The sequence below is a fragment of the Miniopterus schreibersii genome, assembly GCF_964146895.1.
Source record: "Miniopterus schreibersii genome assembly, chromosome: 3".
Classification (NCBI taxonomy): Eukaryota; Metazoa; Chordata; class Mammalia; order Chiroptera; family Miniopteridae; genus Miniopterus; species Miniopterus schreibersii.
The window spans coordinates 81188025-81212330 of NC_138103.1; the positions used below are offsets into that span (position 1 = coordinate 81188025).

Genomic DNA, 24306 nt, shown 5'->3' on the forward strand with positions numbered 1-24306 from the left:
TTCAATGTTTTCTCTCTGCTGAGATTGAAGAGATCCCCCATCAAACGACTGATAAGTTTCCTCATCTTGTGTCTGCTTTGTTAATGCTGACACAACTCTTCCCGATATGAAACTAGGACTAGGATCCTGACCTGAGACAGTGCCTTGAGAGTAGACATCCCTAAGTCCCAAGCCAGAGGCTCCCTTCAAGGAGGGAGCCAACTTAAGGAGTGCCAGGTGCCACCTCTTGTAATGATCGAGAATCTTTGTCATTGAAGCCACATGCTTGGTCGTTTTTCCTTCCTGACCCATTTCCGGTCACCACATCTTTGCACCCCCACTTTCATTCCTGGTGTCCTAGTCCTTGCCCAGGTCCTCTTTCTGGGACATGTGCTTGCCTGTGTGGCAGTCAATGTCCTTGCTGCCCGCCTCGGCCCTCATTGGCATCAAATGTTCCCAGTAGACCTACCACGAGCTTCTGGCATTCACCCCTGGGTGTGCCTGAGGACTGAGCCACCCTCCCACCCCAGAAAGGTAGAGAGTATCCCCCATGGACAAATCTGTTGTCTCTGATGTCTGCTCACCCCTTTTCAATGGCACGTACGCTGAGGACTTTAGTAGATACTCTTGAATCAAGGAAAGAGCAGATCTGAACCAAGTACCACTGTGATGTGCACAGCGCCCAGAAGTGTGCCTGGTGTCTTGTAAGTGGGTGCTCAGTAAGTCCTACTGAATGAATGAATAAAAGCAAGCTGTGTTCCTGGATATCCTGGCTGTAATGAACGCTCACCTCACCTACTTCCCTGAAGACAGAGGCTCTTTGGAGGTGTGTCTCTCCAGGATCACCGTCAGTTTTGTTTATACCCTCAAATGTCAAGAGAGTTTGGAGAGGGCATCTCTGTCTGTAAGGCAGTGCCCAGCTACCTTCTGAAGACACAGTTTGGACAGTGCTATTTTCCTGTATGTGAGTTCCCCGTGACCCCATGTTTCAAAGGCCTTTTTCAAACCAAATTTCACATTGATACGGACAAGGCATCAAGATGGTACAAGCCAACAGGGCATCTTTTGCCAACAGGGTGAGCAAAGAAAACAGGAGAAGTATGCACTACAAAACTCCAGATCAATGAATAATTCAGAAAGTGACATCAAACATATTCTTACAGATTCAGGAATGTGGGAAGCCAACTTTTCAGGAGAAAAAAAAGGACTGCTTTGAGAGAGTGTGACATTAAAAATTCAAAGTCTTGCCATTCACGACAGTATGAATAGACCTAGAGCAGATTATGCCAAGTGAAATAAGCCAGACAGAGAAAGACAAACACCATACGAATTCAGTTATATGTGAAATCTAAAAAAACAAAACAAATGAACCAACAAAACCAAACAGAAACAGACCCATAGATACAGAGAACAAGCCGATGGCTGCCAAAGGAGGGGGTGGGGGGAGGGATAAAAAGGAAAAATAAATAAATATGCCAAAAAAATAAAAATGCAAAGTATGAAATAAACATGACAAAAATCATTTCAACTCTAATGTAGTAGTTAGTTGAACTTAATAATTTTAACTCATTTTGTCTTAATGACTTGACAGTAAAATAGTAATTGCCGATTCTTTTTTTCTTTGCAAAGGGATACAGATCTCTAAGAGATGTTTTAACAGTTTTGATTTACATTTCAGTTATTGACTATAAGCCATATAAAAATTTGAAAAATAAATCTGTTAGAATGGAGGCCAGCAACATCTCTGTACTTAACATTATCTGCCATTATGTGATCCTGCTAAGTGACCTTGTGGTGACAGAAGCCCAGAACTTTCTGATATTTAGAAGGGCTAGAACAAAATGTTTCTTAATTCTTTGGCATTTACAACAGTTCTCCATCTTGTCTATGAGGACAAGATATTTTGCTGGATCAATCAATACGGATTCTGGCTCCTGTCAATGACACTGTCTCCAGAAGCCTCAGCCAATACCTTTGAGGACACTGGATGCTCTTCATGGTGATGGTGATGGATGGTGATGACCATTGATATTGCTGGAAGCTGTTTTTGTGTCAGAGACACTTCCCATGACAAATGCTTGCTACAGAGTCTGCAAGACATTGTCAGATTTTTCCTGGAAGCTTTTTCCCTGCAGAACTAAAAAATCTCAAGGGATGGGTGTTATTTCATATCAACCCAGAAATGTGCCCTTAGTTTTAAAGAGGTGCTGGGGATGGAGAGCTCGAACAGAGGGGATGACCAGGAGCCTGGCAGACCTACCAGCTCTGTTTAAGCACTTAAGCCTCATAAAATAGATATTTTGTGGACAGCATATAAATAAAGTGTATAAATCAGCTGCAGTTATACCGGTGCCCAGCATCATTCAGAAGCTCTGAATTGTTGCTGGTAGAAATTTCTTCATAATTTTAACTTCCAGATCAGCAACAGCTTGGTATCAAGGGTAGTGGTGGAGATGCCCAAGCAGACATATACCACTGTGAGTTAAGCATCTTCGATGTAGAATTGTTCTGCTTTCCCTGTTTTTTCCTGTGCCTCATGGAAAATTGAGTGGCTAGAATTCAAGATATTGTGACATATTTTGACAAAGCCCCAGCTTGGGATCAACTGATGATGAGCCCACTGAAAGTCTCAAGGAAGAACTTCAGAATTGATCACTTAGGAGACAGGCAGAGGAGCAGTGCAGCCTGGCTCTGGGGTAGACAGCCTGGGCATATTCCAAAGCACCTGAAATTTTTTTTAAGTCTCCTCTTTTAAATTAAAAATGTATTTCAAATTTGCATTCAAACCCATAATATATCCAAGTTAATATTGAAAAAATATTATTTTCAAATTTCCTATCTTAGTTTCTCTTCCCCGTCTTAATTCCGCCACCCCGTGCCATCTCCAGAAAGTGAGGACACACATTTCTCACTTGCAGTGAGGCTGGAGGTAGATATTCTGAGATGCCTAATTTAACAAAAAAACAAGTCATCCTAACACAACTCAAGCTTTCTTTTCTTCTATAAAAAGCAACCATTAGTGAGCTATTTTGTTGTCTAACCTAAAAAAGAAAATGTCCTGTGACTTGCACCCACCTGCAGGAAGATCCTCAATTTTTAGGCTGTTTTGTTTGATTTTAGAATAAGGAGAGGAGGAAGATTTCCTAGAACCTGTGCCCATAGACTATATGGGATACATCTTATCACCAGCTCTCCAACCTGTAATGGTAAATTCGTGCACATCCCTTATTGTGTTAGTCTGTTTGCAGCCCCAGAATGTTCTGCTTGCCATTTATGAATTCCACTCTGAAAAGTGGGCATGAGACTTTGGGCCCCCTTCTCTGGAAGATTGCATAAGATCCCAGTGAATCTGTGTCCAGCCAGGGGGAAGAAAGAGTGTCAGGAAATGAAACCCCTTAAGTTGCAAACCAGCATGGTTATCTGTCCATTCACTCATTTGTTTCTACAACATACTTGTATTGAACATTCTTCAACTGCTCAGCTTGATCGCTGGAGTCTGAGCATACAGATGGATAAAATGTAGTCTCTGCTGTCAAGGTCACAAAAATGTTCTGTAAGAAAATCATGGTTCACCAGAAGACCAAAAGGATATTGTCAGGGATTCTTGGTAAAGCTTGGACAGCATACCTCAGAAGTGAGTGAACGTGCTGGCTGGGAGCTACATTAGGCAGCCCAGAGTTGACTCCAATATTGGAAAGACTTGAAGAACTGTGGAGATTCAAAAGCACAGGAGAGAGCACAGCATCATGGCAGAATAAGGCATTTCTCGGTTTTGCCCCCCCCCCCACTTCAAGAATGATAATTTGAAATCTGTCCACAGACAAAAGTACCTTTGTGGGAGCTGTGGTCCCAGCAACTATGCCAAGGGATCTGGGAGGAGCCTCACCCACCCATGCATCAGGTGAGAGTAATATAGAACTTGGTCCTGGCTGTGGACCCTGCAGTCACCCAGGCACCTGCTCCAGCCTCTCTCAGCCATGGTCTGAGAGCCTCGGGAAAACACTCTCAGCCAGTCATCAGTGGATTAAAGAGCTTTTGTAAAAGTCCGGATTTCCAGAGGAAAACTTCCAGCACATTATGGGAAGAAAGAATGCGAGTTTGAACTCATTGAAATAGGTAATAGGAACAGTTTGACTCTACCCATATCATCCCTCCCCCATGATGGCACAGTTTAGGGTCATGAGAGATCTTCTCACCCATAGTTTCTCCTGAAAGGAAAAACAAGAATGTGTATGTTTTCCCTTACACAGAGAGCACAAAGCTTCCCCAGCTGTGCAGGACACTACCAAAGAGGCCTGTGTCTCTCTTGACCCATCCAGAATACTAAATTGGAAGCTGTATGACTGGGGGTCAGGAAGAGGCTGGAAGAATGGCAGATGGGACTCTCCGAGGGCATTTAAAGGGATTCCACTAACTGCACTGAGGCTTCCATCAAGCAGCCTACCCACAACCACTGGGCACACCTTACCCACAGATCCCCCAACCAGCTGGCCGGTGGGCACTGCTCCTTTGTGCCTCCCCCCACCCTGCTCCCTGTGTGAAATCCCAATGGCAGTGGAGAGAGGGAGCTTTGGCAGAGGGTTAATGAGCACACACAGAAAGCTGGCCCAAATATGGGGACTTGAACATTAGCAGGTTTTGTTTGGGAAAACGAAAGGGCGGCTGTCAGTGCTTGGCCTGGTGCGTTGTAGGTTGGAGAGGAGGAATGCAAGCTTAAGAAGTCTGCCACTAGAGGGAGCAAGAAGCGGGAAGCAGCTTTTCAATGAAGACCTACCTGCAAGTGGTCAACAAGCAGGTGAGAAGATGCTCAATGTCACCAATCAGGGAGGTGCAAATTGAAACAACACTGAGATCGCCTCACACCAGTCAGAATGGCTGTTAACAAAAAGACAAGAGGTAACAAGTGCTGACTAGGAAGTGGAGAAGAGGGAACCCTTGTGCACTGTAGGTGGGGAGGCAAATTGCTTCAGCCACTATGGAAAACAGTATGGAAGTTCCTAAAAAAATTAAAAACAGGACTGCCATATTATCCAGTAGCACTACTGGTATATATCTACAGAAATTGAAATCGGGATCTCGGCGAGGTATCTGCACTCCCATGCTCATTGCAGCTTTTTCACAAAAGCCCTGATACAGACACAACGTAAGTGTCTGTCAGTACATGAACAGGTAAAGAAGGTGCCAGACATACAAATGTATATCGCGCTTCTACCTCAGTTTATCTACTGTTACCAAAACAAAAGATAACTAGATTTCTTGAGGCACTTATTTCCTTAAAAAATAGAGGCTCATTTCACCTAGAAAAACAAATACTTTTAAAGATTATATTTGTGTCCACATGCCTGGGCTGCCTGCTCTCCTGAGTGAAAATATCCTTTGCACCGCACCAGAACTGTTCCCCTTTAGGTTAGAAGCTGGTTCGCCACGTAATCCCTCCATATCTGCCACCCAGTTTGTTCAGTTCCCTTGTTCTTTCAGACTCTCAAAACTTGAGGGCCAGAGTTAATGCCCCGCGAACGGCGTCAGGGTGAGAGCCATCTGTAAGTTAGTATGTGGCTAGAGGTATATTTGGATACCTATTTGGGTAACATTTTGGCTGGAACGGTCATCAAGTTAAGAATCATAGAGTTAGAAACTTTCTCAATTATATCGGCTCTGCCTCACCTACTCTATAACTCAGTGGTAGCACAACCTTCACATGTGAAAATCCAAAGTGGATTTTATTCTTAAAACTTAAAGGGGAGGGAGAGAGGCCTCATACCCAAGTAGCTGTCTTTTTTTAGATAAATGGCTGATATTAAGGGGGTCCTCCCTCCCACTCTTCCGCAGAGAGAGAGACCTGAGCTGGCACGTTTGGGGCATTTGGTCCCTTTCCTGGGCATGCCAAGGGGACCTGAGTTCTGATTGGTTGTGCCAATGATGCTAATGCAAGATCCTGACCTGGGAGTCAACATTTCACTCTTAGTTTGGGGCTTACAGGGGTGGTGGGTGGAAGAGGGAGATGGCATTGCTGTTTTCTCAGACCCCTGGCGTTAAAAAGTTATAAGATGTTTGTGAAGCAACATGAAAATTAAAATCTCAGCCTACACCAGCTTCTCAGGCAGTTGGCTGTGTGTGTGCCATGGTTCCTAACTGGTCAGGATCATGGCCAAATAGTTAATATAGAAGAGGAATGAGTTTAGCATTTACTGCGGTCAGCATTGTTTATAAACAACAGCTCCCCTGAGCCCCTTCAACTGTGCTGTCAGGCACGGCTGCCACAGGCACAAAAAGGAGCTTCATTTCTTAAAGTCAATGCAAGTGAAACAGGAAAATGGCACTTTTCAGCTTATTTCATTCTCAGAGAGAAACTGGTGACCTCCTATGGCTGATGAACTCAGATTCTTCTAGACACAGCTGGCTTGGCAGGGAGGAAAGAGCCCTGATGTGAGCTCAGGCAGTTTCTGGAGAGTTCTCTGAGGTCCTGATCTCTGAAACCACGGGGACTGGGCAATTCATTTCTGCAGGAATCCACTTTTCCTTTGCACTTGGATCTTTCCTTCTGTTAAGGATATTCACCAATCAGCATTTGTGTATCTTTATCTCACCCTTCCTAGTTCCATCCCACCCACCTCACCCCCCCTTTCTCCCCCGGCCCACATCACCCTGCAGTTAATACTAAAAGTCACAAGTACCATTTATGAAGTGCTCCCTATGCGTCAGGCTCTGTGACAGGTATATAAATATTTGATTTAGTGATGGAAACAGCTCGTAAGGTAGATATTGGTACCCCTTTTGCTGATGAGGAAAGTGGGGTTTTGAGGGCTTAATCCCAGGTCACACAGATCACTAGAGAAGGTGGAGCCAAAATTGCAACCTGGGTTATCTTACTGCAAAGCCCACCTGAGCTCTTTAGTATTGTATCGTTCCTCCTGCTTTCTCATCAGCACGTGAACCTTCCATGGAGAAACAGGGAAAGCTCAAAGCAGCTTCAACTCATAGACAGAAAGTGATTATGTGATATTTATACTTGATTCAGTACAATCTATGATGCTTATGTGGCATGTGTCCATACAAAATCAATTATTTTTTCAGGTCTTACTTACAGAAATGTATGGGAAATCATTTTTTGTCAGCTGATGCAGGACTCTCCTGGGGATGGCAGTAGATTTCTTCTTGAATCCTGTATTTGTCACAGTTGTCAGGAACAGCAGAACCAACAGGAGGTATAGGAATTGGCTCATGTGATTATGGAGTTGGCAAGTCCAAAATCTGCCAAACCAGTGTCCTGGTTTGAGTCTGAAGGCCAGGAGCTGCTATGGAACCAGGAGGAACCCGTGTTCCAGTTCAAAGGCAGCCAGGCAAGAGAGAATTCTCTCTTACTCAGAGGGAGATCAGCCTTTTCTACTGTGTAAGCTTTCAGCTGACGAGATGAGGTGCACCCATACTGTGGAGGACAATCGCTTTACTTAGCTTACCAACTTAAATGACGACTTATCCAAAAATATCTTCACAGAACACCCAGAGTAATATTTGACTAAATAGCTGGGCACCCTGCAATGCACTCAAATTGACCACCACACATGCCAACTTGGATGTGTGGATGGTCACCTCCTGGAATGTCGTGGTGAGGAGAGAGGGCCCCAGCCAGCATGGTGAGAACTTGGGCAGGGATAATTTACTGAAGTCTACCTGGACCTGAGGGGAGGTGGGCAGGTGGATCAAGGGTCTCCATCTTTGTTATGCTTTTGGGATACAAAGTCATATGGAAGAGGGATTAAGAATGGGTGCCTTTGAGAAGGTGATATGAGAAGAAATTATTCATAGGTTGGAGTAGCTTGTAGAAATGAAGTCCCCTACTTCATTTTTAAACCTCACATGATTATTAATTTCTAGTATACTGTCTCTTTCTGAGACTAATAACTGAAAATTTGAAGGAGCTATATATCAAATTATCCATAATGATCCCAGAACTATAAAGAAAATATGATTAACATTCCTTCCTCTTATATTTGTTAGATCTTGATGTAAAGTAAGAAATCTTTATCAATTTGAATGAATTTTTTGTATTGAGCTTTTGAAGTAGGATTGTGTTGTTTTGGTGTAATCTGGGTTTGAAGATATATTTGATGTGTGTGTGTGTGTGTGTGTGTGTGTGTGTTTGGCTTGAGTAGAATGCAGACATGCACTGGAGTTCAGAAGTTGGCTGATACACAAATACTAAGTCCTGTGTGTATGTTGTTTTGTATTTTTTTTGTCGGTTTGTTTTTAACAGACCAGGCATTTGGAAAGACCTGAAGACCATGGGCTCAGTGTCTCTCTTTATATTCTTCATCACCCTGCTTGTCCTGGGTAGACAGGTAAGAAGTCTGTTTTTTTACATAACTTCTCTAAAGTGTCCTATTAATAGTGCTTTGAGGATGTGCACTGTACTGACTTTTATGCGAACATCTTCTCACTTAGGAGAAACTGGGTGGCACAGGCCGTGGACTTAGATACAGACAAAGGGAAAAAGGTCCCATTGTTTCCACTAGTGACAAACTGAATGGTAAAGATGTGAATCAATTAATCTCTTGTTAAATCTCAAAGTACATTTTGTAGGTTTCATAAGCCTAAAAAAGTGTTCCCTCAATAGCTGCCATTATTTGAAAAAACTTTCCCTTGACTGGGATTTCATTTGCGTTTCAGAATGGATAGCATGTGCTTTTTCTTTAAAGTGGGAACGAATACCTTTGCTGTCACTTGTAATCATTCCTAGAAATAGAGCCCTTTGTTCAAAATTTTACTCTATGCAAAGGAAACTCTTCTTCCTTCCTTTCACTCCCACTCCCTACTGGTCTCCGTAGAGGCTGTGGGTGCAGGGTTTTAAGGGTGATAGTCCTCATGCTCGGGGACTCCCCTCAACCAGAGTTTGCTTTGCGTTCTTTGATGGATAACATGAAACCAAGTAGCAATTAATTTGGAAATCACCAACTAAGGTGCAAATCCATTTAATTTACATACGTATCACTGAACTGTTAAACAGTGGGAAGCTGTTAACAGCCAGGGCAGAGACCAGGTCTGCGACTGCCAGCCAATGGCCTGGGGACCATTGTCTTTCATCTCTGGGAGCGGTGCTAGGGGCAGCCTGCCCTAGGAGCTCATGGGACAGTCCTCAGCATTCTCTCTGGAGCTGAGCTGTTGTCCTGCTGCAGACTTTTGGAGATTCCTGTCTCCCTGCCACCCTTCCCTGCCTCCGTCCCTGGCACCTGCTTGGTTCCGCTTTCTTTGGCTTACATTTTTGACAACCTGCATGTTTCTTTAAGCCTGTTATACTGTGTGGTTCTTTTTTTTGTTTGTTTCGTTTGTTTCCCTGCTACCTGGTTTTCTTTGCCATTGACCAGCTGTCTGTTCTCACTTATAGAGAAAAGGCATGTCCTCCCTCAGGAAACCCTATAATTTAGTTGTCAAAGAACCGGCCTTCCTTGCAGAATATCACCTAGACAATCATCCCTCAGGAAACAACCAGGCCAGCCATCTCCTCTGTGGAGACACCTCTTTCTTCTCCGTTTCATACCAGGGATGTTTTGTCCTGCACTTTCTCCTGTCAGAATGGTCCTTCAGATTGCTGCATTTTAAGAGCCTAGAATCAAATTGAATTGCCCTCCATTTTTATTGATCAATGAGATAATAAACATTCAGTCCCACTGCATAAATGTGGTTGAATCCAGTGGCTACCCATTGATCCATTGATCTGTTACTTTCTTGTTGATTTAAGATAATTCAAGGTATTAGTATTATGTTTGGGCATTAATTGAACACAATAGTGTTGATGTCAATCTCATGAGGAGTCATCCCTTTTTTGTCACTAATGTAATAAGTAATACGTACACGTAGGCCTAATACATACTTTTTAGGCCTAAAATGTCATTACTCCGGGCAAGAGGAATCATGTTCACAGTCATCTTTTAACAGCTGGCACCAAGGATGTACCAAGGTGAACCAGGAGGCTGACCTTCAATCTACAATCGCTAAGAGAATGGTTTGCTAAGGTCCCAAGTCTTCTGGGCTAACAAGCACTGTGAGGCCTGAGATGTGGTGTTTCTGCACCTCTTCCAGAAAGACAAGCATATTATAAACAATAGAGTTATTTATTTCCAAACAATAGAGTTATTTCCCAAATGATTTTGTAAACCATAGCATAGACGTTTGTGACTTATTTTTGTTATTTGTCCTAATGGCTCCCCTGCCCCGTGACCATCTTTTTTGAAATGATGGTGATGTGTTTGCTTTCTGAGCAAATTAGTGTAATAAATATCACTATAGGTTTCTAAGAAACCTTAATGAAAACATCATGCATGGCCTGAACAAGAGCTACAGTGCTTCTCTCTGTACTGAAATCCGGTTTGTGATGGAAACGTTGGCCAACCCAAGGCCCTTTTTTGAAAAAGGAAGATTCCCTGTATTTCTCCTGAATTTAAACAGCACACTGCCATAAGGATCTGCATTCTAGGTGGGCTCATTCAAGACATGGAATGAGGTAGCAGTCCAGTGGCCTGAGAGTGAGGCTGATGTCACTGTGTGAGAGAGCAGAATCCAAGCAAAGGCGGATCACATGCTTCCTGCACCCCCAGCCAGGGACCACTTCTTCCATCTATATAGAAAGATGTAAAGCCCTTCAGCTTCTCAGCTTGTTTTCAGAACTAGACAAAGCACAAAACCATCCTGGAGGCTGTGCCACAATAGGAAACAGCAGTGAGGGTCGGTGGGGTCCGCATAGGACCTGGATGCCTCTCCCAGGCTTCCTGCGTTCTCCCACCATTGCCAGAGTGAATGAAGAGCAAATGCATGCCTCTGAGTTGGATCTGGGCCCCTGAGAACTTGAGAGGAGCCTCAGACTGAATCTGAGAAATGGGTGGTGATGTGAGGAATGGAGGTTCATAAGGCAGCGCTGCTGTTTTACTGGAAGTGACATGCAAAGTCTCGGAGGCCCGGAGTTCCTTTTTTTAAAAGACTTGCAGAATGCCTGCCTGTGATGCAAGAGCCATCACTCGGAAAACCTGAGTGGCCTCTTCGTACCGTCTGTGGAAACCTTTCAAACCCGCATGGACTGAGCTTGCTCCCTGCCCTGCTGGCTCCTTGGTTGCACCTCACGTTCCATTGTCTAACCTTGAGCGTATATCTATGTCTTCTCAATGCCACCACCATAGATTGCCCTGCCGTTTTTGTTTAAAACCAGCCACATCACTAGTTTATCCCCCAAAAGACCCAAATAAATAACCTATTCTCCAAGCGAGAGGCCATTTCTAGTAAGTACCCAGCATGACTGCCATAAATATAGGATGTGGGAAATTGGCATTAATGTGAAAAGTTAATAGAAACAAACTTAAAAATACTATGCGCAAACTTTTTAAAAATGTCTAGCTATGTGAGGCGAAAATAAATGCCACACCAGAGAAGGAGTAATTTTTGAGTGGAGCAAACATAGTTTGATCAAACCTAATAGATAAATGATCATTGTTTGTTGGATTTAAAATGTGGATTTAATTTTTTATTTTCATTTCTTCATGAGAGGCTGTTCATGTGCATGTGTGTGTGTGCGCATGGTCTTTGTTTTGTATTGTTGCTGGCATTATTAACCAAACCATAAAACAAACCCCCTACATCTAGTTCTTTGCATTTATTTGTCAATAAATCACTCTCTGTGCTGAAATACACCCTCTCTGTTAGGCTGTTATAGGAGGACCTGTGCAAGTCTATTTTATTATATTAAATTATTCACATCAGAGCTGGCACAAAATGATGCCCAAACCAAAGAGATCCTTTGACAGTACACAAGTCTATTTCCACAATGTTAATAACTTTAAAAAAAACACATTAAGTTTTAATACATTGTAAAGCATTTGCACATGTTTTTATCACCAGGCACCATCTTAATTAAATGATATCAAAATGAACTTTTGTCTAAATATAATGTCATTCTCGCAGAACAATGAAACACCAAATAAAAAATGCATATCTTTCAATGAATACTTAATTATATAATTTGTGGTGGGGAAACGGATTTTTAAATATTAAAGGCAAACTGCCACAAATGAACACTATTATTTTTCAAATGCAAATCACCAAACAATGCACTCTCTCTACTAATGAGTTTTCCATTTTTCACTTAGTCATTATTTACATTCTCTTATGCCTCTTTTCAAAAAATAATTCAAGCCATCTTTTATTAACACAACTAAGCAAGAAGCTTTCCTGTCTCTTTCTTTTGCGAGCCTCCAACATAACTGTTGTTAATCTGTGCTAGGGGTTGAGGGAGAGGCACCTGCGGGGAACAGCGGGCTTTGCAGGGAAGGTGACAGTGCTGTGCCGGGGAGGACGGGTTCTTTTTTCGTTTTTGTCGTTCATTCCTTTTATTTTCTCTTTAAAACCTACACTCTCTGGCAGGACAAGATGCCTATTGTTTCTTTACCTCTGTGTCCTCTTGTAACAGAATGAATATTACTGTAGGTTGGACTTCTTATGGAAGAACAAGTTCAATAAAGAGCGGGAGGAGATAGAAACCATGGAGAACCTGAACCGCGTGCTGCTGGAGAACGTGCTTCCTGCGCACGTGGCCGAGCACTTTCTGGCCAGGAGCCTGAAGAACGAGGTGAGGCAGGCGGGGCTGCTGGCGGGGGCTGGCCCGTGGGTGGGGGGACTGGAGGCCCGGGCAGTCGCCTCGGTGCCTGTGGTGCCCCAAACACCTAAGTGTTCAAGCCCAGCATTGGCCTGAATTGGCCCACTTTCCAGAGGGTATCAATGAGCCACATAGACATCAGTGGAGGCAAGTGAGCTGGGATCTCCTCTGAACGTCTAGGCGTGGAGCGGACTCATTATTCCTCATTTTGCCCCGGTCACGTAACATTCTGAAAATGCAGCATGAAGCACTGGGGTTCCAAATGCGTATGTCACACAGGTGGCCAGCACTCCCTTCCTAGTGTCAGAGGATGCCTTTAGTACCAGTATGCACTAGAGGCAAAATCAAATCACACATTCCACACGTCCACTCTTTCATTTCTCACCAACCTTTTAAAAGTCTTAGAATTTCAGAGATACAAGATAAAATTTGGAAGTTATCCACCAAGAGTAGATCGAAGTCTTGAGTCCATCAATCTGAATGGATAGAAATGGAAATTTCATGGAAAGTCTAAAGGGATGGATATTTAACTAACATTGCAAATGCTAGGGTGTCGTGTCAGTGTTGAAATACCTTATGAAATGAAATATCATGAAATTTCTTTAATATATATGAATTACAAGAGTCAGCAGATATATCTCCACTGGGACTATATGAATTTAAGAAACATGCATTTGAGCACCCACTGTGCGCAGCCCTGTGTTGATTACAGTGGTACTTCAAAGATGTGGGAGGTGTAGTCCCATTCTTAGGAAATTTTTTTTTTTTAAATATATCTTTATTGATTCCAGAGAGAGGAAAGGAGAGGGAGAGAGAGAGAGAGAAACATCAATGATGAGAGAGTCATTGATCGAACCTGCAACCCGGGCATGTGCCCTGACCGGGAATCGAACCCCGATCGCCTGGATCCTAGGTTGATGCTCAACCGTTGAGCCACGCCCGGCCGGGCCCATTCTTAGGAAATTTTTAATAAGGTTGGGAGTAGATGAGGGATCACGAAACCTACAGATGAGCAAACATGTTAATAAATAAGCTCAATCATGATGATGCTAGAGTACAAAGCAACCTCAAGAGAGACAGCTTGGAACATTATTTCTCTGAAGCACCAGGTGGTGGGTGAGATGCCGGGCACTGTCACTGTCATCTTCATGGAAGTCATTGGGCATGTGAGCCAGCCCAGGGTCCCGCAGCAGGTCATGATTGACCACAGACCATTCACTTTCCTCTCTCTCCTGGTGTTTTCTACATTTAGTGGGTTATTCAGCAACCAATTTACCTATTGGTCACATATGATGAAACCACTACATCTATTAAGAAGGAACCATCAGTTTTCATTAGCAGTGTAAGAGCACCCTTATGTCTATATGTCTAGGTATCAGTTCAGTTTATAAATTCATCATGTATGTAATGTTGCCCCTGCCCTCTGGTCAGGCTGGTGCTGGGCCTGGATACAGAAACAAGGGGGACAGAGGTTGCCTTGCTCCCCCTGGAGCTCGCAGTTCACAGAGGGGACAGGATCCTCTTGTCTTTAAGGGCACTGGCAGCGTAAATGTGGGATTTCAGGAAGCCACCTTTGTGAGTGACTTCTCAACCTGAAAAGAAAGTTCTAGAAACTAGCAAGGAGATGGAGGCTGCTGAGGGGGAGGGAGAGAGAACATTCTAGGCTCCACTAGGCTACGTCCAACCAAATGCCAGAACAGCTCCTAGTTCAAGACTTGAAAAGCCCAGGGTTTACCCTTCCAGGCCTTACACATGTCCGCCACCCCTCCCGACTCTCCCTGAGCCAGACCTGCAGAATCTGTGGGTTCTCTCTCTTCTTTCCGGTTTGCCTGACTTATCCTGGGCAAGCATCTAAACTCAGTAGCTCCTTCGGAAATATAAGGAAAGCAGGGTAGAGAAGGAGAGTGAAACCTAGAGCTAAAGGGTATGGGCTTGAACCTTAGGCCAACATTTTCTATCATGTGAACCTAAGTCCATTGCTTCCCAGGGCTGAGCCCTGGTCTCCTCATTCGCCAAAGAAGAACCGAGCCTTACTTTGCAGTTGCATTAGGAAGAGCAGGGAACACTTCCGCAGGGAGTTACACTGAGCACCCCTCCAGGTGAGGCGGACAAAACTCACTGATAGCATTCATGCAGAGTGGGTTCCTCACCCTGCTACTGGAAGCACCAACTGCTGGCAATCTTTCCATATTGTTCTTGAGGACTGGCCTCGCATTTCCTGGAGGAGGGAGCACTGCACCACAGTGACCCTGCCCATCCTGCCTTTGGGTCATCCAAGCGCCCTGATGAGCCAGCACTACTGGGAGGGCAAATCCTCATTCCTAGAATTAGCCCCCGTGTCCTCATAACAACCCTTCCTTTCTGAAATTTTCACTGAACTTGAAGGTTTAACTATATGTTGGGGAAATTATGGAAACACCTTGAAGTTGTGTTTATAAGACACTGTAATTTTATTCATGTCCATGGACAAAGAGCTATGAGCCTCTTTCTATTTAAAAACAACGAGATGCCCACAGTAAATATTGTTGGTGTCTAATGCAATATGACACATAGCCTGAGGAGTTTCACTGGTTCTTTCTGGTATAACCAAGAGGTAACTTGATGAGTTTCATCTGCTCCTTTCAGGAGACCCTAAAAAGGAAAATGCACCAAGACCTCAACCCAAAGAATGAGGCTGTAGGGAGTCATTTTAGGACAATGTAGTGGTTTGGGAAATCATTTTGTTTCCCTTCAGTTGCTTGAAGGAAACTTTTTCCTAAGCCAGAAGTCTGTGGTCTCTTGTGAGAGAGACCTAAGGTAGGGATGGCAGAGAGCTTTAACTGGAAGGGCTCATATTAGCTGGTGGTGGCAGCAAGTTGAGGATTCTGAGCCTGCATCTAGCTCATTAGAAACCTTCACCTGTGATCAATGGCCAGTGCCTGAAATGGGCCTCTCATTGGGGTGGGACAGGTAGAGTGGGGCACTGGGAGACTTTTTTTTACCAATTCTAGTGTAAAGAAGCACTTGCCCTAGGAGTGTGTGTTTGAAGGGTTTCCTGGTGCTGAGCGCTTCCTTTTCTCCTGGGCAGGAGTTGTACCACCAGTCCTATGAGTGCGTCTGCGTTATGTTTGCTTCCATTCCGGATTTCAAAGAATTCTACACAGAATCAGATGTCAACAAGGAGGGGCTGGAATGCCTGCGGCTCCTGAATGAGATTATTGCTGACTTTGATGATGTAGGTACTTGAGAGTGACCCTTGAAGGATAACACTTGAGCATTCCCATGGCCAGTGCATTTGAAGTTGCTCATCATGGTATATCTTAAAACTTGTCCTTTGGTGTAGTTTCTCGTGGCTGGAGTTAAAGCCTTTTGCTCTATTTAGCTCCCTGATAATTTTGGAGAGACAAATGTGTTTTATTTGTGAGATAGTATAGTTGCTAGAAACAACTACCAAATCTGTTCAATAAAATACCTGTCCAGTGTGCTCATGAATTTTCTTGAAAGGCTTAAGCTCCAAGGAAACTACATGTCCATCAATTTTTATATAAAAATATAATGAATCTATTTATCATAGTAGATTATTAGCCTGTGTATGCATATTCCAAGGTTTCCGTCAGATATCAACTTGAACTATGCATGGATGACATGCTTTATTATTAAAGAAGCAATATATACCTGGGATAACAGATTTTAAAGAGACAGAGTATATGTTTTAGAATTTGAAATAGATGTCAATTTTCAATATTCTACCTACATAAAGAATAATGTGTTTTGCTTTCTGGTAAGAACAAACACACCTCTGGTTTTTAGAATGTTGCTACTATATCATTCTTATAAATATTAAGAAAAATATAGGAAAATTGACATCCATGACCATATGTTTATAATGATTCATGGAACATTATGTGATTTGATAGTTTCAGGCCAACTTTCTAAATATCTTGTGACACCTATACACTTCTTTACTACCATCACCATCACCATGAGGTTGACTCAAGAATCATGGTAAACTAATGACAACTAGAGATTTCCACTGTCATGCTGAGTTCATAGTGGAAAATGGTGGCATATTTCCTCCAGCAGCCCCTCAGCAAAAGAAATGTCCCCTAGTGCCAGTGGATGAGTGACAGTGCTCTTTTAGATTGGACTGTCTTTTGGAGATGTGATCTGAGGATTCACTCACCTATCTTAAATTCTCTGACATGTAATCTTGAAGGAAACTTCTTTGGAAGCAAAAGTACTGAAGAAGATCAGAAAGGCATCCCAGTCTTTGGTTAATCCCATTGTCCTGCTGAGCAGATACAGGCCCTTCCAGAGTATCCTTCACTTGTTCCTTTATTTGAAGTCACTATTTCATGCATCATAATTAATCTCGATTCCTTCACTAGCAAACTTTGAAAGGTAATTCATATTAATTAGGAGTAAATCATTACACTTCATTTACTTCCAAGGATACAAGCTCTTTGTGAAATCCTTTCCCAGCAAAGCCCAAGGTCAAAGGATGAGTAAGCAGTGGTTGAAACCTCTCCTGTTACTATTACTGTGAACTACAATTTGAGGATGTGTCTAGAAAGTGCTTGACCTTAGGTCAGCACTGGACTGAATAACTAAATGATTGTCATTGCCTCGCAGCTGCTGTCCAAGCCAAAATTCAGTGGAGTTGAAAAGATCAAGACCATCGGCAGCACATACATGGCAGCAACGGGTCTGAGCGCTGTGCCCAGCCAGGAGCATGCGCAGGTACAGATATGTCAGCCACACAAGGGGACATGTCAGCATCGGCTCCGCCCACAGGTCATCCATGGAGCCAAATGGTCATGCAATGACCATAAATTGTTCTGTGTGCACACCTAAATCTCATTGATTAAGGTCTTATGAGAAAAGATGAGAATTCTGGAGTCTTCTGAGGGTTTGTTCACTGAATTTTCTCTGGTGGACAGGGAAAGAAAAATCCAACCAATCTGGTAGTTGCTTGATACCAGATAATATGCAAAATGTTGAAGATTAGAGAGCTGTTTACTTAAAAGTGATTTGTTACAGGACGATTCCTGATCTTTTAGTTAAAAACATGATAAAAAATCAAGCTGACCACATAGAAATTTGGTTGAAAAGATGATTTGGACAAAATTGAGTATCTTTAGTTACCTAGGGTTTTTAAGGGGGTTTTCCGTTATGTCGTGTTTTGTTTCTGTGTGTGCATATGTGTGTATCGATACCTTTATGTAACTTATGGGTCCATAAACAAAACCCCCTTTCCCATAGGACAGTGGGCTCCCTGATGGGCACCAGCACAGGTTTGCTATGGGACAGAGGCAGTGTGCAATACAGACAGGCAGACCTACCAGAGCACAGCCTGCGGAAGGCAGGTGGAGCCCCTCCAAGGGCTAAGCCACGTATTCTCAGCTTCCTCTCCCAGACCCATCTCCCACAGACGGAGCGAGAGAGGGACAGAGGGACAGCAGTGTGCTAAAACAGAGCTCCCTCCCCCAGGAACATCAGGATGGGGTCCTCTGTCCCCTCTTCTCATTCATGGGCAGAGACTAGAATGTGAAATGTTCAACTCAAGATTAACACTAGCGTTTTCCAGGTGAATTAGGTAATATGCATTCTGTTTGCTTTCAGATTATTATTTTTAACGGGTATGCATTACTTTAGTAATAAGCAAAAGTAAAAGAAACGAGCAATGAAAGAAACCTTAAAGGAATCTTATCTTGGGTTCTGAGCAGCACCCTCCCAAGCCATGTTGGTGCCTGAAAAGGAAAAATGTGCACCCCTGTGTACGTAGTGTCGTGTATTTTTAATGGTTGAGTTGTTATTGCCAGTACATTAAAGTGTTGAAAAGTTATTGTAAAATTGGAAAGTAGAGGTATTAAAATGTACAACATTGTTTTAATTTGAAATATCTTATTTACACCAAAAATAGAGCTCATTATAATTTTACTTTCCTGGCTTTTTAATGGAAGTAAACATATACTTTTTCAATACCTTTAATGTGATGGGGAAAATTAACCATTAAAAAAAATGACATAAAATCGTGTGTATGGGCATGGACATTTTCCCTTTTGCTTCAGGCTCTGAGATGCTCAGCATAGCACTGCCAGAGCCTGTCTGTCTTAGTCAGCTCTGCTGCCACAAAAAAATACCACAGAATGGATGGCTTAAGCAACAGAAATTTATTTTCTCATAGTCGGGAGATCAAGGTCCTGCGAGGCAAGGTTCGGGGTGAGAACTGCCTTCCTGCCACCTCCTTCCTCTGTCCTCACGTGGAGAGATTTTGCGGGGAGAGTGTTAGGTCCTCAAGGTATGATGTGTGGGGGGACACAATTCAGTTCACAGCCTTGTTTGTCTTCATTTAAAATTTTTGTGATTAATTTTGATTCTTAAAAGCATTGCATTAGGGATTATTTCTTCTTGGCATCCCCTTAAGTTTTGTGCCCAAAGTGGGTGCCTCACCCTAATCCCAGCCCTAATTCGGACGTCTCTCCAGCTGACTCCTGTTGTGGACCGTTTAGGGCTCTTGACCTGCTCACCCCATCCAGACCTTAGCTCTCTGAAAGCCACTTGCTCATCCTTGGCAGGGCCTCAGAGCAGAGATCTCAGAGGCACCAGCACAGAAGACCCGTTCAGCATTCAGCAGGTGGGGTCGGCCCACCCTCCACTGTCCTCGACAAGCTGACGGGTCCTCCTGTCTTCCTGGTGCTGACTCTGCCTCCGAGACTCATTCTCCGTGTCCTGTCTGTGGCCTCTGGTAGAGCTGGCCGTCGCCTTTGCCCAGAAGTCCTCTTCTCAGCCTGTGGGTCCTTCAGTGGCTGACCCCTGCCGGTGGTCCAGCTCCTCGGGTCGTGGTCCCTGTTCTTTCCCCAGTCTCTCCTCTCCACCAGGGCTCTCACCTGACTCGCCCCATCCCCTCGGCATATTTCACCCCTGCCAAAACCATCGTATGCTGTCCCGACCATTGGGCCGAGCTTGGGTATCACATTAGCTGTCCATGGGCACCCGACTTTCTAACACGACCCTCATCTTCTTGTCCTCCCTGCTCTCAGAAGACGGCTGACCGTCCGGCTCTGGCCCCTGCCCTGCCCTCTCCTCCCTCTCCCGACACTGCTTGGTGCAGGCCCACACCAATTCTCAGCATCCCTTCCAAGTGGGGCGCACCCACCACCTGCATCCAAACTGCCCAGGGTGGTTGCTCCGAGTGGTTTCCAGGGCGCCGCCAAACCTGCTGTGTCTCTGAGAGGGAGGCTGGAACCCCCACTTCCACTCGTTTCCTGGTGGTTCTGCTGTACACCGAGCACCCTGCTTTCGCGTCTCACCCGTCGGCAGTGCCCAGGCTCCGCGGTTCCCAGAAGCCTCGCCTGCCCTCTGCCCTGAGAAGCGCTGTGTCTAGATCCTACCTGCCTGTCTCCCGGGCGCTGCATATCGTTTTCAGCTTTTGTATGAATGCGTGTTTATTCCACCTGCATTACAGCAGGCACCATGCTTTAGGTGGCCTTCCCCAAAGTTCCCAGCAGGGGCCTTGGTGCCCTCATTGAATGACTGTGCTCCCCTCACCTAGAGAACAGGTTCACTTCCTTCCCTCTGCTTTCCAGACCTGTTATTCCCAATTCAAACCCTCTCCTTTTTCACCCCTGACATTTTTAACACTTACTAAATGCCTCCGAATCTTTACTTTTTTTAAAATATGTCCTTATTGATTTCAGAGAGAGGAAGGGAGAGGGAGAGAGAGAAACATCAATGATGAGAGTCATTGATCGGCTGCCTCCTGCACGCCCCCCACTGGGGATTGAGCCGCAACCCGGGCATGTGCCCCGACCTGGAATTGAACCTCGGCCTCCGGGATCCTAGGTCGATGCTCAACCGCTGAGCCACGCCCGGCCGGCCTGATTCTTTACTTTTAACAAGCCTAGGAGACCCCCTTCCCCCAGTCCATTCTACAGAATGGAGAAACAGGCACAGCAATGAAGTAACCTCCCCAAGGTCAGTGACAAAGGGGGCGTATAGACCTGGGCACAATGGGTGCAGGGTTCACCTCTGAGAGTCCGGAGCTCAGGCTGCTTCGCCCACTGCTCTCCTTCACCAGCCCTGCCCCCACCGTGTTCACATCCGCACCCACGAGCTTGTATCTCCACCATTCACTCCCTGCTGCTTCCTCGTCTTAGTAAAGCTGTCCTTCCATTGGGGCCCCGTCCCTTCTGCCCTCAACAATTGCCTTCTTAGCTGCCCTTGAGCTGATTCCTGACTTCTTATCAGTGACCAAAACTATTTACCTTCATGGTAGAGTGGAAAGAGTCTAACTTTCAAGCGAGACTGCTCACTTTTAATTTATTTATTATTTTAATTTATTATAGTAAATTACTTACTATAATAGCTAAGCTTTTGGCTCTTCAGTGTCCTTATGTATAAAATAGACTCAATAATAAAAATACTCAATAGACTCCATGGACAGAATGGTAATATAAATGCTAATAGCAACAATAATACAGTTGTGGCTTGTATACTGTTTCTAATGTTGATAGCATTGTCCCCTCCAGTAGACCGGGTATAAGGGTTTTTGGACATAAATAAAATACGGTATGTCATCATGTCCATGCAGGTAGTTTTAACTCAGTATGAGCTATTTTTATTTAGATCATTTAATTGGAATCTTGGTAAGGTCATCCTACAAATAATTTTAAGTTCAGTGAAAGTCTTCTAAAGGGGGAAATAACATTCTTATAAATATGAATGTGGCTATTAGTTATTTTTATGGGAAATGAAAGTCACTTTTGCATTTTGTAACACACCTACTTGTTTCTCTAGTTATGAACAAAATATATTTGACTTAATTTTTATAAATGAAACAACTTTATTGTGTAGCCAAATATTTCATCTGGCAACAAATGACATTTCATTTGACCAATACATTGGGATTCTCGAGAATTAATGTGTTTTCCTTAAATCCCAAAAGAGGCACAGCTATCTGGATAAACGCCTTTTGAAATTTCCCTTCTATTTTTGACACCTCTGCATTCTGTCCTTGTGGTAGCAGCACACATATCCACTGGGACAGTAAATTCCCAGAGCCTATCACCCCCTGGCATCCAGAGGGCGGAGGTCCAGGGATGCTGCCACCATCTTAAAGTCATGGGACAGTCCCCAGAACAAGAGCTATCCCCCCTGAATGTCAGCAGTGCCCAGGTTGGGAGACCCTGCCTTAGCGTTCCCCCTCTTCACACGCATGATTAAAATGCTGTGTTCATTCTATGGGTGATCCTCTCATCATCTTCCTTAGCTGGTTCCTTGGCTCTCTTCATTTCCCTGTCCCTGATTTCTCCTCACTCATCCCTACTGGCATCCTTGGAGTCGGTTTTATCTTGATCCCCATGGAGAATGCTCCCCCAGCCTCCTCTGTGAATGTCCCCAACATTAAACACTCATCCCAGAAGTCATGGCGTGACACCTCGACACCTCGCTGTCCGTTTCTGCTACTCGTCTCTCAGGTATTTCCGGTGTCCCTGATGCCTGTCCCAACTGAGGTCACTCCCCAGACTATTGCAATATCCCCTTTTCTTCTCTTGGAGCCCTCCCCCACCTCAGTGGATGCATGAATGATCCCTCCTTGGTGTATGCTCCCCAGATGAGCAGCAGTTGGCTTTGATCTCCCACCAGTGCTTGACGATTCTCTCTGATTTTTCTAGTCATTCCCTCTGCTACCTGATGGTCCACCTAAGTGTGGCTGTGCAGTAAGCGAGTACCAAGTGCTTCTTGCATCCAGACACTTTTTCATGTTGTGTAGACACAGATTACTAGAGCATCATCTCTGCCCTTGTGGAGTTCACAAATGAGTGAATAAGACAGATGTAAGAGAAAGGCCGCATTAATTTCAGGACTAAGATGGATGTCTGTCCCCTAAGCCTGCCACCAGCATTGGGACTGCATTTCACCAGGCAGACTGAACAGCAGCTGTGCTCCCAACTATCTTGGTGCAGGAGCCTAAAGGACATGTAAATTAAAACGTTTTATGAAGTATATACATATATGAATAATCTATTTTTAAATGTAGCCCAAAATAGACAGTTTAAAAAGATGAACTTCAAAAGTAAATATATATATAATAGCTGTTACAAATCAATGGTAAATATAAACCAGTAACAGTAATAATAAACGCAAATTAAGAGTGAATAGAAATTGAAATTTCTGCCTATCCCCACTGGAAACCTTGGACTTCCCTTCTTTTTCAGCTTCATACGTATGATAACACTCCATTTCTCAAAGGATGGTGCACCAGCAGGGACAAATAAAGGCAGAAACGTGTTACCCCCTATATTAGCATGCTCTGGCTGACATAACACAGTAACACAGACTAGGGGACTAAAACGACAGAAATCTATTTTTCACAGTTCTGGAAACCAGAAGTCCAGCATCAGGGTGTCAGCAGGATTGGTTTCTTCTGAGGCCTCTCTCCCTGGCTTGTAGACAGCTGTATTCTCCCTGGGTCTCCACATGGTCTTTTCTCTGTGCTTGTCTGGGTCCTAATTTCCTCTTTTGATAAACATATCTGTCTTACTGGATTAGTTATACTAATGACCTAATTGAATCATAATTACCTCTGAAGACCCTGTCTCTAAATACAGTCACATGCTAAGGTACTAGGGGTTTATGACTTCAGCATGAGTTTTGTGGGGGGACACGTTTCAGCCCATAACACCCACTCCCCCAAAAGGACTGAAGAAGGGAGCGGTGCTTGCAGACCCAGGGAGAACTGCAGCAGGCGTGGAGTAAGGTAGAGGAGGAGTGAATCCCTTGACCTCTCCCTCTGCCCACGCCCCATTCCTGTTCTCCCCCTGCCCCGCCCAGGGGTCAGTCCAACAGAAAACCAGGAGAGCAGAAGAGGCCGTTCCTGCAGGCCAGCATCCCCGTGCCAGAGCCCAGTGGAGAAGGGCGATGACTGGGTGTGAGGGGCAGTGGGGACCAGGAGCCAGCCCCTCCCCAAAGTGCTCCTGTTGGTGACGTCTGGGTTAAAACAATATAGGCCCTGCTCTGTCTTCTAGTGTTTCACGTCTCGTGGCCACAAAAACGAATTTGGCCACAGTGCTTCCCCGAGATGAGATTCATTCTCACCAGTGTCTGCAGCGCATTGTGGAGCCATAATTTGTGGTGTTCTGTTCTGCGCAGAGCACGGGTTTCTGACCAGAGGGGATACTCCCCAGCTGGTGACGCCCTAACCCCGCCTGCCGTGTTTCTGTTCTTTCAGGAGCCCGAGAGGCAGTACATGCACATCGGCACCATGGTGGAGTTCGCCTTCGCGCTGGTGGCCAAGCTGGATGCCATCAACAAGCACTCCTTCAATGACTTCAAGCTGCGAGTGGGTACGTTGTGCAGACGGGTCGGTTGTGGAGGAGGCGTGGAGTAAGGAACCAATTCCCAGGAAATGTTGACAGTCCTTGCGTTGAGTAGGACAGTGTGTCTTTCAAGCAGCAGGACTGGATCACAGGTGGAAATGCTCAGGGAAGCCGAATGGCTCTCGGGCACTTGGGCACAAAGTAGAACAAAAAATACTCCCTTTGGTTGCACCCAGGTTTAGCAACTGGACCTTTAGCAGGATTTCAGTCCCACTGTCCCTTTCCCTCCGGCCAGGGACGAACCATGACATGCACAGGCTTAGCCACCAGAGGAGCTCATGTAGGCCACTGAATGTGAGCCACTTCATTATTTCACAGACCTCTGCCTTT

The 24306-nt window shown here is 44.5% G+C and overlaps 1 protein-coding gene across 1 annotated transcript in view; it reads left to right on the forward strand.

Moving 5' to 3' along the window:
* ADCY2 (adenylate cyclase 2) overlaps window positions 1-24306 on the forward strand; it is a gene marked incomplete at its 5' end in the record, with an annotated part of 295855 nt that overhangs the window by 265575 nt on the left and 5974 nt on the right. Inside the window, 5 exons of the mRNA XM_081133157.1 lie at window positions 8234-8318; window positions 12431-12589; window positions 15684-15830; window positions 17228-17335; window positions 23829-23943. Of these exons, the coding sequence (XP_080989283.1) occupies window positions 8234-8318; window positions 12431-12589; window positions 15684-15830; window positions 17228-17335; window positions 23829-23943 (614 nt within the window). The remainder of the gene's footprint in view (window positions 1-8233; window positions 8319-12430; window positions 12590-15683; window positions 15831-17227; window positions 17336-23828; window positions 23944-24306) is intronic.